A 15,960-nucleotide genomic window follows, 5' to 3' on the forward strand; every position below is an offset into this window, starting at 1 on the left:
AGGACAGGATGGACTGGAAGGAAGGAAAGGCTGAAAGCAAAGAACCCAATTAGGGTGACAACAATGTGAACAGAAAGGATAAAGATAGGAAGATTGTCAAAGAAGAATAAAATTAATTGACTAAATGATTCTCCACATTTCTACTTGTGTGATGGGCAGATTCTGATCCTAGGAAGTTCTGGGTATCTGCTGTGATCCATCCTATGTGAATAGGATCACCATGGATCTGATACTATTTAGATTACTCATGATTCATTGTTGACACTATCTGGAGATGGGCAGATGGATGCAAAGTGGGTAATTCAAAACTATTTTCATTTAAACTATTTCATTAAAAGAATTTAAAAGGGTTCTGTGCATCTGCCACATCCCTAGTGCTGTTTGTTCTAGCTGGTGTTGAAATGAATTTCTTATCTGATTGACAGCTTTTCATATTGAGTGACAAGGCCCAAAAGCTCACAAGTGTGCAGAGGAAAACTCCCTGCTATCAAGAGTTTGGGGTGTAGGATTCACAAAGTGTAAAACCACTTCTGAAATATCTCAGGAATGAGGCTAAGAGTCTAATTTTGTTACAGCAAATTAGAGGGAGATTTGCCATAGTGTCAGAGGGATCTCTGGGTAAGGTAGGCATTAATATGTTCCTCCCTTGACTGCCACAAAAGCAGCTCTCATCCTGGAAGAGCATCTGCCATGTCTGGAAGTGATGCCAAAGGTGGTCCTCCATGGCAGGAAGCCCAGGGTGAGGGACAAGGAAGCTACAAAGAGGGAACTGAGATAGATTTGCTTCAAACCCAAGGTCCTCAGATCAAATCCTGGCTAGGAAAACATGAAAACAAGATTTCCTTCTATTATAGCATTCTCCATTCAGTGTGAATGGGGGTGTCAGGATGTGGGTACATACACCAGAGTGTGTTTTGCTCCCCAGGGACCCCAGCCAAGCTCATTTCCTGGGCAAGGCCAGATGGAAATAGTTCTGGAATCTGCTTTGTGAAGCCACCCATAACCACTGGCCCTTCTCAAAAGGTGGACTTCCCAAGCCATTCAGATTTCAAGAGTATGTGGCTGATATTCATACACACAATGTGCATTTCACATGAATACATTCCTTTGCTGTATTTGGTCTAAAAGAACACAGCAGATTCCAGAACCTGGAGCACAAAGATGAGGTCCATTCAGAAGCACAGCATATAGGAGTTGAGACCCTGTGTACAGAGCTCTACCCAGCAGCTGCATCTCTTTGAATGTTCAGATTTCAAAGGAGATGATTCTACCTACATGTCCCCCATTGGCTCTGTGGTCAAGCATTTCTGTACAGAGGCTGTTCTCTCACTCACAGTGTGAAAATGGCCAGAATGGGATGTGCTGGGTGGAAGGGGAGGGCTCCAGGATGCTTCCTACCTTGGCAGGCACCCTGAACTCCCCATATTCTTTCAGCAGTTCCTGAGTCTCCTCTGTGGTCTCCCCGGTGGAGGTATGTGTTGAGAGGTAATATTCACCTGTTTCTTGGATCCAGTCTAGTGCCTGTGGGAGGAAACAACCCACTAAGTTCTCCCAAAAGCCAGCTGATAGTAGGAAAATATGCCATGGTCTGATGTGAACATTTGTGGTTTGGAACAATATGATGGACCCAGGAAATCCTGGCATGATTTAATCAGTACGTAGCTTGGAAGTTGATTTATGAAAGTGCCCTTCTCTGTTATACCTGGAAAAACCCACCAGCAAAGACAGTGTCTTGTCCATTAAACCAGGGACTCTTCTAGACCAGGTCCACTATCATCCATGAGTCAGGGCGATCTGCCCCCAGCATCTCCTCCCAACTCCTGTCATCAAACTCTGAGCAGAGTGCTTGGTGAAGATCGAACTGCTGTCAGTGCAAGCATTCCTCTTCTCACCCCCTTCTCCCATCTCTATTCTGTCGGTGTGATGACCCTCTTTGGAACTGCCCAAGTCTTGGTCATCTGGGCCTCTGTACAGTCCTTGTCCAAGACAACTCCAGGGAAAGCGCTGAACATACCTGCTTGGCGCTTCGCTCAAACACCACGTATTGCTGACACTGGTCTAACCGCCGCTTCTTCAATGTCCAGAAGTGCAGGACACGGTTCTCCCTCTGTAAGAGCTCACTCAGGATGGCTGCAGGGCAGAGAGCAGGTGCTGGTCTCAGGAAGGCCCTGATCAAATCTGACCAGCTACTCGGGCCCCCCATCCCAGATAACTGTGCCCTTCGACTCTCCCCATAGGACTAATTCAATACCAGAAGCAAGGGGTCAAAGTTTGGTTCAGAGAGAATTTCCCAGAGGAGAGCAATATTGGGGAGACTGGGGGAGGGCTTACTGATGAAGTTGCATCAATAAAGTGGGGGAGAGGATGTCCCCAGGGTGACTTAAAAGTGACCCTGATTTTCTTCACACCAAAGCTAGTCCTTGATGATAGGAGACCTTGGGAAGTATTGGTGCTGAAAATAATAACTAATTCAACCAGATGCTTAGAGCCTGTAGAGAGTGAATGGACTTGGCAGGGATCCCAGCCACTCTTGGAGGTTCTAGGGGAGGGCCAGAGGTGAACAGGCAGGAGGATTGGGGTAACTGCATGGACAACCACATCACTTGCCACATACTCTGCCTATACAAAGGGCTGTGCTCTTAGTACTTTAACAGCATAGCCTCAGTTTAAAAACCTCTAAATCATGGGCATAGGGAAGTTGCGTTGAAATCATGTCATCATGGAATCATGTCTCTAAGCCCAAACTCCCCTGGTGGTTGGGACCGATCATAAGAAAAGCTAAAGCTATTTTCAATCATCTCTAATGATGGTAGGTGTGAGGATGGGCATGAGGCCATGAAGCACAGCAGAGGCTGTGGGAGGCATTTGTCCATGTCAGCTCCCTCCCTCTTCCTACTTCTCCTGTTGTTCCAGAAGCAGCTAGCTATGTGGATAGATCTCCAGTGTTTAATAGTATGTTCTAAGCTTGAAGCATCAAATCTATTTTGTACTGTTTGCCTCTGACTTCCCACTAACTACATTAGATACTAATAAGATATACAAGAACGATGCTATGAAAAGTTGACACTTATTCAGTGCTCACTATATGGCAGACACGTATTTTCAGAGTACCTCATTATGCATGGACCATTTTTATCTCCACTTTACAGATGAAGAAACTGAGGTTTAGAGAGAGTAGGCAACTGGCCCAAGGTCATTCTTATGGAAAAGCGTAGAATTTTATGACTTCTTAGCCACCTTGGGCTCCCAGGTTATTGGGGCTGTAAAGCACAAGTTATGTTGCAGGGAAAAGCCAATTCTGACTGCATGTTGGAACTGTTTCTTTGACTTGCTTTTTGTTTGTTTTGTTACTATAATCCATAATGGATTATAATAATAATCCATAACCACCCATAATGGTCTGCCTCAGAGAATCCTGCCCCTCTGCCTGACTGTTAAACTAAAGTGCCTTTGCTCAGAATCCTGTCCACTTGTGGATGGCAGAAAAGAAGAAATCAACACATTCCCTGGCTGAGGCTTGCCATTATAGGAGATATTTGCAAGATTAATGGCCCTTATACTTTGTTTCTTCACCTCCTCTCATCTCTGATCTATAAAAGAACCCAGTATTAATACCCCAATAAGACTGTTATTTTGAGACATTAGTCTGCCATCTTCTAGGTCTACTGGCTCATGAGGCAAGCAGAGCAAGCCTGGACTCGGTAACAGTGTGCTCTACACAGAGGGCACAGCCCAAATTGTAGTGCTTGTTGATTTTTGTGAACTTTTAATGCACTATGGAAGTTTAACTCTTGAAGGATAGAACCTGTCTCTTCTCCCTTAGGCTGAGAACTTATATGGGTCCCTATTATTGATCTCTCTCTATATCTATGCTCTTATTATGTAGCTTTTTAGTTCCTCCCCCAAAGAGACCAAGCGTACTTCCTCACCTGTGACCTCACACTTGGTCATGTGACTTGTTTTGGCAAATGGGTCGTTGATAGGACATAAGTAGGGTCTTGGAGTGTGCTTGTGCACTCGACCTTGCCCCTTTGATCTCTGCTATTACCTCCCTAAGAAGTTCTCCTGGGTGACCACTGCCCCTTCAACAAGGTCCCAGAATTAATCCACATGGAGCAGACAAGAACCCATCCTGTAGTGAAGGGGCCAAGCCAGCCAGACCTGCAGTCTCAAGCAGGAGTGCATTGTTGAGCCCAGCCAAGGCAGCTGGTCCCCAGGCAATGCAGTCAATGAACAATAAATGCTTACAGTTGTGGGCCACTGTATTTCAGGGGTTGTTACATAGTAATAATTGTTGCTATAAGAAAAACTTAAAATAAGAGGTACTGGCTTTGGGCCCAGGCAGCAGGTGGAAAGGAAATGGATACAGAAGAGGTCATAGGTCTCTGCTCAGGTGAAAGCTACAACTGGGCAAAGACAGTGAGAACAAGTGTTATCTTTAGTCTTTTTGTCTCCAAATTAGAGCTTTGTTCACTGAGGTCCCTCCGTGGTGGCTGAGGGAATTAGCCCAGCTTAGGTGAATGTCCTAATGAGTTTCAGGTTTCATTTTTGCCCCTCTTTAAGCTTTCCTGAGGGCACAGGGCCCCAACCAAGATGCGGCACATTCTGCTCTCCCTGGGAGGCTGCCACTCTTGGCACACTAGGGTGGAGGTGCAGGTGGGGCGTGCTTGCTCTCAGCAGGTAGCTGGCCTCTCTCAAGTCATATTTAGACATCAGAACACAGACCTTGAAAAATCTGCAGGAAGGGAAAGGTGACATAATGCCAGCCACCCACAGGGCCCCTCAGCTGCAAACAGATAGCACATCTGGAAAAGGAACCCTCTTCTTTCTTCTCTGTAGGGAACTTTGATTCCTAAGTTTTAATTCTTCCTGGTGAAGAATTCTTCCAAGATCAGAGGATCTTGCCACCTCCCGAGCTCCTTAAGCATAAAAGAGGCCCTTCCTAAAAGAGGTCCAAACTTCCCACTGTCCCCTTAGCAGCTTGCCAAGCCTGTATCACTTCCCTCCCTAGTGCTGGTCTCCAGGGTTGTATTGCTGTGCTGTGTCAAGATGACATTTGTTAAATTCTTCACCCACTCAAAGGCTAATTTCTGTAAGGTCCAGAGTAAGTGATTCCACCAATAATAATTTAATCTTAATGTTGGTCAGCAAATGAACAATTTTAAAGGTTACTGATTTTTGTCCATACAACGGTAGACTTTATAGAAATCAGAGAAATACTGAAGATTATCTAGACTAGTACTTATCTAAATTTTACGTGCACAAAAATCACCTGGTTCTGGTGGGATGGAGGAGCTCTTGCCAAAAAGGAGGTTCTGATTCCGTAGGTTTAAGTGGGGCATGAGATAATGTTTATTATAAGCTCCCAAGTGTTGTCAATGCTACTGGTCTGGGGCCCATATTTTGAGCAGCAAGAATTTACACATCCTTCTTCATTTTTCAATAAGAAAACTGAAGTTTCTAAAGCTTAAGCAGTAAGTAATAAAACTAGGTGGCTCAGTGGTAAAAAAAAACACACACACACACACACAAAAAACCCCCGCCTGCCAATGCAGGTAACTCAGGAGACTTGGGTTTGATTCCTGGGTTGGAAAGATCCCCTGGAGGAGGAAATGGCAACTCACTCCAGGATTCTTACCTGGAAAATCCTAGGGACAGAGGAGCTGGTAGGCTACAGTCCATGGGGTTGCAAAGAGTCAGACACGACTGAGCATGCAGCACATTGTACATTGCAATAAAACCAGGATTAGAATGTGGTTTTATGAATCTCAGTCCATGTCTCGTTCTCAGGCTGTAAGGTAACTCAATCTTGTGCCATTCAATATGGTAGCCATGTTTGGCTATGACACTTAAAGTAATGAATAGTCAGTGCGGGTAACTAGGCACATTTAAACTGCTCAAAAGTCACATGTGACCAGTGACTATGATACTGCACAGTGTAGATATGTAGAGATTATCTGTTATTTCTCTTAACATTGTTATAAACTCTAAGAGAGTCCCTTGGACTGCAAGGAGATCCAACCAGTCCATCCTAAAGGAGATCAGTTCTGAGTGTTCATTGGAAGGACTGATGTTGAAGCTGAAATTCCAATACTTTGGCCATCTGATGTGAAGAGCTGACTTATTTGAAAAGACCCTGATGCTGGGAAAGATTGAAGGCAGGAGGAGAAGGTGATGACAGAGGATGAGATGGTTGGATGGCATGACTGACTCAATGGACAGGAGTTTGGGTAAACTCTGGGAGTTGGTGATGGACAGGGAGGCCTGGCATGCTGCAGTCTATGGGGTCGCAAAGAGTTGGACACGACTGAACTGAACTGAAACTCTAAGATAAAACAAAATATATTTGGAGAAACTTTATAGTCATTTTTCCATTCAAAATTTTGATGCATGATGAATTGCCACTGAAATACCATCCCACATCACACTTTTTCTTATCTAAGGAGAAGAACCAGGAAATTTGAGGTCACATGAAGACCAGGTACCAAGCTCTGATCCATGTGGCTGGAGTGGCTTCAGGTTGGCAAGGCTCACACTGACCTTTCACTTGCTGTTCGGGTCCTCGGGTGTGGCTGGCAGCACTGGGCATGCTGACGTTGTTCCTATGGATGTACTTGAGAAAGACCTCAGCATTCCGCCGTGCCAGGGTGCAGGCCTGAGAGAGACAAAGTGTGAAGTCCCAGTCCAGAGGTGCACGTGATCTAAGGCACCAGAGAAGGGATGCTGGCGATGAGGCTTCTGGGTCTCTGGGTGAGCAGAGTCCTGGAGGCCAACTGGAGCAACATGGATGTTCCAGTTCTAATGGAAGAGGTTCACTTATTCTTTTAAGTGAAAAGCTTAAAAAAGAAAAGCTCCCTGTTCCTCTCTCCTTTCCATCACAAGCGAAAAAAGAAATCAGCTACTCCTTGACTACTACATGTATTGATTCAGCATGACCACCATCACCTTTCAGCCTGATTTCCCTCTGCCACATATAAGAGTGCCTCATATACGACCTTGGTGTAAGTCGCTTTAACGTTAGCTTAATTTAGACTCGAGAAAGCAAATTTAGTAATCAAACTTATTAACCACACGTTCCAAATATAAATGGAAATTACCCACATTTTAGAAACATGTTTGTCTATAAAACCCAACTCCACCTCAATAAGATTAATAAACATCCTACTGCTGGGCACAATATATCATGTAAAAGAGTAAGAGCCATTGTACCATCCCCTTAAGGCTCACAGAGCAGTGGGTGGCAGAGAGGACAGGTTTGTCCCATGCTGCTGTACCGGAAGGAGGCTGGGGCCCAGCAAGGGCAGGAGTCATGATCAAGTCAGGACTAGAATCTAGGTCTACTGATAGAGTGCTTCTAGTTTCTCTCAAGACCAGAGATTTTCTGAAATTTCTTTACAAAGCAGTATTTTTCCTGTTGGTAGAAGTAATACATGTTATTCCATTAATTTTCAGTCCACAGCTTTCAGAACTAAATTATCTCTAAACAAAATTGTTAACTTCTAAACTTTTTCCTACTTAGCATCTGATTCTACAAATTATATGGTCAAAACTAAGCTTTTTTATATTTAGCATCTGATTCTACAAATCACATGGTAAAAAATTATTTTAAATGTTGCTTTCACAATAACGGTTTCTGGGAGCTCTGGTAAGACTGTTCATGGTTCTACCACCCTAAGGCCCATGAATTTAACAGCTGGATAGCGGTCCAAAACTAAAGAATCCAAAATACATCAACTGATGTATACAGAGAGCTTGATCTTCTGTCCATTTGGCTTGTAATTTCCACAACAGCAGCTTCTCAACTATGGTTTTAGGCACATGTGGAAAACCTCAGAACATTTTTTTCCCTTCTTCAAAAAAAAAATTTAATTTTATGAAGAAATACCTTCATACCTCTATTTAAAAACTTTGACATGCTCTACTTAAATTGTTTCATTTTATTTATTTATTTATTTTTAAATGTTACATATTTTATTACTTTATTACAATAGCATAAAATAAATATCTTGAACATATCTTCCATTAAAAAGACTCCTAGTATTTAAATGATATTTGAAAATTGTTTCATTTTAAACTTTGTTTTATCAGAGGGAAGACTTTTAAAATCATCTTAAGCCTTATATGGAAGGATTTCTATTTAATCTTATTAGTAAGAGCTGATTACTAAGGGTTCAGATCAAATGCAGGTGCAGATACTAGATAGATGGGAGGAGAGCAGCAGGAGGTCATCTTTAAAAAAGAATAAAAATAAAACTTAAACAAGTGGTCAAGTAGAGAAAATCCCTAATGAAAGAAAAGCAGTTAATTACAGAATTGTAGAAAATCAGGGGCAACATGTTAAGGTATAAAAAGTCTCTAGTGTGCTTTCAGAAACCTGAAAGGAAGCAGAACATAAAAGCAAGGAATTTGAGAGTAAATGGATCCTTTGAAAAAGTTTTCACACTGAAGGTTCTGTCAGAGAGAAGATCAAAGGCAGAAGGAAAGAGGCTTAGGAGGTCTTCCCACACCAGCTGAAAGCTGTTCAGAGCTGGACTGTGTTTCCCCCCTGGGAAGCTAGGTATTTCTGTCTTCATACACAGAATAAACAGTGTCACATTTATTGGTAATTGGTAATTGTTAGATTGATAAATAAATGTCTAAACATTTTTTTAAACTCTTGCTCTAAATTTTGTGTCATCCAGTTATTAAAGATGTATTTTATTAGTTTTCTATCTAGGCTTATATATTTAAATTAAAATATTTTTATAGATAAAACATAACTAAGTGAAAGTGTGTATTTTCCTCAGTAAACATCAATGGGATATCAGGATATTTATACATAGCACCAGCAGAAATGGAGCATTCTAATTACCTAATTATACAAAAAGTGTGGAGAGAAATAATGTTTGAAGTGTAACTTTTCAGCCTTTCAAACGTCCTCTCTACAAATGCCTCCCTTTAGATAAGAAACTAGAAAACACAGGAGTATGGGAAGCCCATATGAAGCAGTGAGAGAGAGAGAGAAAGAAAGAGACAGAGACAGAAAGGAGGAGGAAGAGGAGGAGGAGACTGAGAGAGAGGGAGACGGTAGATGAAAAACAAGGCTAAAGTCCCAGAACTTGGATGACAATGTGCTCTGACCTTAAGAAAGGCTTCCTTTTGTTCCAAATGTTTACTGATGAGTGGAATGACGTGGTCGATCTCTGCTGCTGGCCCCAATTTATCTCGTCCACCACACCAGTCCTCATCTCTTCGGTATTCTTGCTCTAAGCTCTCCAGGACACTACAGACCTAATGAATCATGAATGAAAAGACTCAGTAATTGTTTAAGAAGTGTTTTATAAGGACCATTAGTTTAGAGACCCCTATTGTAAGTGACATTTTTCATTCAAAATCCAATTTGTGGCCTTAGGTGTGCAGCACCCCTGAGATGTCTAAGAAAAAGTCCAGGAGGCAGTGAGAATCCAGTGTCTGGAGCTTGGAGGACAGATTACAACTGAGGTATGGACTTTGGAATCATTTTCTGACAGCTGATGGTTGAAGGCTACAGGGATTGATGACATCACCTAGGAATAATGTACACAGCGAGAAAGGAGGAAAGACTAGTAATTTGGGGAGTTTCCAAGTGTTTTTATATATTAAATTGCTATAATATTAGGTAGAATAGGAAAAGGAGGTTTGGGGAAGATATTTGTGTTGCCCAGCCATCTGTACTTGTCCTACAGGAAGTAGCCTCAAGTAGAGGTAAAGGAGGAAGTTGCCTATGTTGTGTGATTTATGGACCATAAGTGAATGCTATCTTTCCCCTCGCTGGGAAAAATATTCCAGCAAAAATGTTTCAAGGTGCTACCATAAGGCAATGACATCTCCAGGCCTGCTATTGCAAAATGTACATTTCCTTCAGAGGAATAACAAATTCGAGTTAACTTAAAAGATAGTTAAGATGGTTTTTCACTTCTAAAAAGTCTGGGAGGCCATGCTCTAATTGACCTTAGAGACAAATTGGGTGCATCAGTAGGAGACACAGTGCAGCCTAGTGTCAGGGATTAAGGAAGGATGCAGAAAACAGAAACCATTTCTATACTTTCCTTCAACAATCTATGGTTACTTGCCTGGCTAGGGCAGCAGGGGAAAGTGGTTCTAACTATCCTTGACCTCCTCTCTCTGAGAAAGTCATCTCTTTTGGTAAACGACGTGGCATTGGATAGGATGCTTTATGAGTTATGAACTGAACTGAAAAATAAGCTGAAAGGTGTCCAAAGCAGAACACTCCCATTGCCAACATGCTTCCCATGTCATGAGAAGGCCTATCCCTGAACTCTAGCTAATTTCTTTAGCACCACACATCTCTCTTGAGACAAGGCCTCAAAACAAGCAGGAGGCTCACATCTGGAGAGAAAATAGATTATACACATGCAACAACTTTAAGAAAACGAGTGCTTAACACTTGTCCCAAGGTAGTATTAGTTTTAAAACCAATCAATTTGGGAGCTAGAAGAAATGGAAAGATTACCCAGTGTAAGTCATTTAATTTAATAGGTGAAGAATCAAAAATCTAGAGAGAGAAAGTGACCTTTGGTAAGGTCAGTTCAGGGTCAAACTTCCTGACTCTTAATCTAGTGTTTTGTCCCCTTCAGCATCTTGCTGCTGCTGCTAAGTCGCTTCAGTCGTGTCCGACTCTGTGCGACCCCATAGACGGCAGCCCACCAGGCTCCCCCGTCCCTGGGATTCTTCAGGCAAGAACACTGGAGTGGGTTGCCATTTCCTTCTCCAAAGCATGAAAGTGAAAAGTGAAAGTGAAGTCGTTCAGTCGTGTCCGATTCTTCACGACCTCATGGACTGCAGCCTACCAGGCTCCTCCGCCCATGGGATTTTGCAGGCAAGAGTACTGGAGTGGGGTGCCATTGACTTCTCCTCAGCATGTTGAGCCATCTCAAGTTAAAAACTATATATGATATTACAAAGGGATTAAGCCTCATTGTTTTCATATGGATAGTCAGTTATCCGGCACCATTTTTTAAAAAACTTTACTTGTTGAATTGCTTTTTCAAGAATCAATTGACTGTATATATGTGGGTCTACTTCTGCAACCTCTACTCTGTTCCACTGTGTCTGTTCTCACACCAATACCATCTTGTCTTGATCCCTACAGCTTTAGAGTCTTAAAGTCAGGTGGTATAAAGCCTCCAGTGTTCTTTGTCAAGATTGCTTTTGGCTATTCTAGGTTCTTCACATATCTGTGTAAATCTTAGAATTAGCATATCGATTTCTATTTTTAAAAAAAGCTTGCTGAGGTGTGACTGGGCTGTGCTTAATTTATAAAACAACTGGAGAAGCTCTTCATTATGTTAGTCTGCTGCTCTCACTTCTGAGGCCATGTAAGATGCCACCTCTCTGAAATGCTTGAAAGGAGGACTGAGAGAAGGTGTAAAGATGAATGCTGGCTGCAGGGCCCACTGACAGACAGGTTACATCTCATTCATGGGATTCCCGGTGTAGTACAGGAAACACGGCTCTCTGTCATCAGAGAACTGTGAGCCTAACTAGTGTTCCGGAGAAGGCAATGGCACCCCACTCCAGTACTTTTGCCTGGAAAATCCCATGGATGGAGGAGCCTGGTAGGCTGCAGTCCATGGGGTCGCTAGAGTCGGACACGACTGAGCGACTTCCCTTTCACTTTTCACTTTCACACATTGGAGAAGGAAATGGCAACCCACTCCAATGTTCTTGCCTGGAGAATCCCAGGGATGGGGGAGCCTGGTGGGCTGCCGTCTATGGGGTCGCACAGAGTCGGACACGACTGAAGCGACTCAGCAGCAGCAGCAAACTGTGTTCAGGAACTCATCACTCTCTTTTCACAATCCTCACAGGAGGCACACTTCACTGATGTTGGCTTGGACACATGACTTGTTTTGGCCAAAAGGATGTTACAGCACATGACACAGGCAAACTTGAAATGCACTTGCACAGTAGATTTTGGGCTCTTGCACCCCTGCCTTTCACCATAAATGTGGCTCAAATACCTGCCAGTCAAGAAGGAAGAGAAATACAGGAACAGATCTAGTTCCAACCTGTAGCTTGGAGCCTAGTTTTACTATGCTCAGCCAAGATCAGCTGCATACTAGATACCTAAGCAAAAATAGTTGTTCATTGTTTTACACCACTGGGATTGGGGGTGATTTGTTATACAGCATTATTGTGGCCAGAGCTAACTGGTACATCACTGAAACCTAGCATTCAGCATATGCCCAACCAATTTCTACTTCAACACCTACATCTAGTGAGTTTGAGAAATTTATAAGAAACAAATCACGTGGTTCACTCCTTTAATGGAAATAATCATATGGAAGCAAACCATGGTGTTTCCACAAATCATTCTTGTACTCTCAGGCTAGTGCTGAGAGGATTGGCTTCTTGCTAAGGTAGATCCTACAGACTTGCCATGTGTGGCAGAAAACTGCCCTCCATTGGTCTCAGGCCCACACAGCCCTCTCCCTCACCTGCTCAGAAGTTTTATAAAAGGCCACTGAGGCATTGACCAGTTTCAGTCGGTCTTCCATCTTGAGCATGAGTTGCTGCCAGTGGAGGGCCACCTTCTCAGCACATTCCCGGATGGCATCTGCATCATAGTGACCAGCCTGGAGCAGCGCCTCAGCTTTCTGCTGAACCTGCAGGGCGCTCTGGTGTGTCTTCTGCAAGGAAGTGGCATGAAAGAGGGACTGGGCACAAGGGGAGGAGAGAGAGGTCCGTGGGAACAGCCCAGGCGTGGTATGGGAAGGGGTGGAGTGAGGCGTGAGTGGAAAGATGCAGAAAAGTTAAAGAGCTTTAAATGACTGATTCAAACATGTTGTCATCACTGTTTTAAAAGCATATTTAAAAAATGAATATCAAACATTTTCATTAACTAACTGCTCAGGTCCCTAACTCCTGTCCCTACCCCTTTCTCATTTATTTGCATCACTCTTCGTTTTAAAGACATTTTAGTTTCTGTGCTAGAGAAACACAGTTGTGTATAAATCTGCTTCCTGGTTGACTCAACCATTAATTAAATCTCCTTTTCCAATCTAATCATAAAAGTATTCATCATCAGTTTTCAGAGGAGGCTATTGCTGTAGTCCCACTCTGCAGATCAAATAAACACAGTACATAAAAAAATCCCCATGTAATACAAGTCTCAACCAACAATGCAATCATTTTAAACACGAATGATCATTTTTAAAAGGGTTCTAGTAGAAGGAAGACATTTGACAGGTTAGTAAAGCAGGAGAGTAGAATCTCACACCATCTCTTAGTTGTCAAGGGAACAGAACAGTACAGAAGATAATTCAGTTTAACATATAATCCCGCATTACCACATTATTTATGTTTGCCTTTAGGATAATCTATACTGCAGAAGGTTTGTTTTCTTATTCAGGTAAGTGTGGTTTGCATCCTGAGTTCACTTTAACTGAAGGAGGTGGGGAGAATAGGTTGGAGAACTGGGTGGCAGGGAGACAGCCAAATAAACACAATTTATTAAAATAAGAGACTGATGTGGATGAGCCATAGGACTTCAACCAGCTAATATTATCCCAGCTTCAGCTACTGGGATCATTTCAACCCAATGGCATAGTATGAATTTGGCCTTTGCACTTTCAGGAAAGGATAGCTTAGCTGACAGTGGGGAAGAACAGCTGGAAGCCCAGAGCCTTACTCCTGAATGATTTCTGCTCGTCTTGGGCTGCAGTGCAGGGACAGTTCCCCAGAGCAAATCCATTCAAGCATTGCTTGTGTGTGAATACAACCTCCCCTCTTTTCACCTCTACCTCCTGCTTTACCTTCATTCCAAACTGCAGTCTACACAGCCTATCAACTACCTTCTGGCTGCCCTTTCCCCTCTGCTGAATCTGTCCTCAGCATGAGCTATGTTAGCATGACCTCCTACAGCACCTAGACTCCTTTATTCCCTTACTTTGCCACTGATTTAGCCTTCAGTCCTGATGAGCACATTCTTATCATGTAGCAATCTTCCTAATTGCTACATGAAGTTAGAAAAAATAAACTAACAAGTAGAAATAATCCATTACAAATCTTTGGTTTCTTTCTCTATTTTTCTTATTGGTACCATTTTCTTTTCCTGTCTCCTAAATGTAGAAGTACCCTCAGGTCCATTCTTGGTTTTGGTTCACTTCCGTAGACTTCTCATCTATTCCCTTGGACACTCAGCTCAGCTCTGACCACCTTCAGAGATCTTTCTGGATAGCCTGAGACTTACTAAAAACTACCCTCTTCTGAATGCCTATACCACTTGGCTGATTTTCCTTACTTAATGAAACTCTTAAAATCTCTTTAAAAGCCATTTAGTCATGTGTATTTTCTGTGCTAGGCACTGTACTTATGAATTTTTCTAGTTCTTATGATACTTCTACAGGTGGATATTCTTATTTCCACTTTACAGATTAAGAAACTGAGGCTCAGGCTGATCAAGGTACTTGCCCCCAAACGTACATACAAGGAAGTGATGAAATCAGATTCAGGTTTGACCTATTTCCAAATTTATGTCCTTTCCACCATATCACATCATTTCATATCTAGCAATTAGAATGGTATATACAGTTTCTCATTCAGAGGAAGGGCTCACTAAGTAGAATCAGTGATTCTGATAATTATCTTGTCTCTCCTCAATATATAAAACCAGCATATAATTGTCATCATAAACCTTTATTGTACCTTTTTCTCAGAGTAGAGGAGTAACTTTAATTTTCTTACAATTTATGCTATGTAACAAATCCTCTTCCTTATTTTGAAACTCATTAATATCTAATAGTCCTGGGAGCCTCTTCTTCCCTTTCATTTCCTAAATAATAAACTCTTATGCATATGACATAATCTCTGCTTCACTAAGCTTGAGTCATTATTTTGCATTTATTTCTACTATTATCTAATCTTATTAAGTGCTATGTCTTTGAGACATGGATTATCAAGGATGTTCATATTTAGTAGGGGGACATGGAAGAAAACCAAACCAAATCAACTGAATTTATTATCCAGTTTTAACTACTGTCATAGTGCTTATGCTTAGAATGCATAAGAGGATTTCAAATAAAAATGGATTTTAAAAAGCAGGTTATAAAAACAAGGGTGCCTCTATGATGTTCACAGTTCTTGAAGACACGTCAGCCACAACATTTGGATACTAACAAATACGAATCTGTAAAGCTGTATTTCTGGAGAGCTGTCTACTGCTCTGCATTCTGAATGGCTCTGGGGAAGTTTTTCGGTAACCAAGTATACTTCAGGTAAACATTCTGACCTTCTTTAAGGAGACCAAAACCTTCAGACAGATGAGGCCAATCAAGCTAGGGGGAGCAAACATCTCGGTTTTCCCATGAGAGTTCTAGTCCATGCTGATTTTTCTGGATTAGTTATTATTAGTTCCCACTTTTTCTCTTAAAAGAGTCTTAGTTCTAACAATAAATTATATAATTGTCTTACATAGAGCTATTTTATTTTCCCTTCTAGAGGCCAGGATTCTTTCTTAGGGCCCAAGAAGTCAAATTATGTTCCCTATCACTGTAAGGACCTCCAGTAACAGTATCAAAATGGGTTAAATAAAACCAGACTAGTAAAATCTCCTATCAAATTGCTCACACCCTACCTGGCATATGTTCCCCCAGTGCAGAACCTGGTCTAAATTGACATATTTAGAGAGAAGCATAATGCCACCTGGAGAAGGAGCATATGTTGAAATTCTGGCTCTGTTCTTGTCATTATTCTAGCCAAGCTGCAGACCCTACCCACCTTCCATTCCCAAGATCTACCAGAAATCCTGTTTGTTTTGTCAAGTCCTCTTGAGTCCACAGACAAACTCTACAGGCATTTATATCTCAACATATATCCTAGGAATATTTGATCAAGTTGCATCCATGAAATTTAGAGACACAGATGCTTAGTAAGCCTCTATTCTGTAAGGATGCAACATCATCTAATACAAATTTGTGT

General features: G+C 42.1%; 1 protein-coding gene across 46 annotated transcripts in view; it reads right to left on the minus strand.

The window, feature by feature from the left end:
• The window catches only part of KALRN (kalirin RhoGEF kinase), a 692,908-nt gene that overhangs the window by 260,636 nt on the left and 416,312 nt on the right, over positions 1 to 15,960 (minus strand). For 30 of the 46 annotated variants that reach the window (XR_015164343.1, XR_015164397.1, XR_015164395.1 and 27 more), the window contains exons 17-21: positions 12,480 to 12,698; positions 9,121 to 9,270; positions 6,541 to 6,655; positions 2,015 to 2,130; positions 1,399 to 1,521 (exon numbers count right to left, since the gene is read on the minus strand). Coding sequence is in view for 37 of the 46 variants with exons in the window: in XM_086402125.1 (XP_086258251.1) it covers positions 1,399 to 1,521; positions 2,015 to 2,130; positions 6,541 to 6,655; positions 9,121 to 9,270; positions 12,480 to 12,698 (723 nt within the window). In the remaining 9 variants the exon portion in view is untranslated. The remainder of the gene's footprint in view (positions 1 to 1,398; positions 1,522 to 2,014; positions 2,131 to 6,540; positions 6,656 to 9,120; positions 9,271 to 12,479; positions 12,699 to 15,960) is intronic. The other 16 variants (XR_015164387.1, XR_015164413.1, XM_086402117.1 and 13 more) reach the window with 1 other exon arrangement.

Source organism: Bos grunniens, chromosome 1, assembly GCF_055505025.1.
Source record: "Bos grunniens cultivar Pamir isolate PY7600 chromosome 1, Bosgru_T2T1.0, whole genome shotgun sequence".
NCBI lineage: Eukaryota > Metazoa > Chordata > Mammalia > Artiodactyla > Bovidae > Bos > Bos grunniens.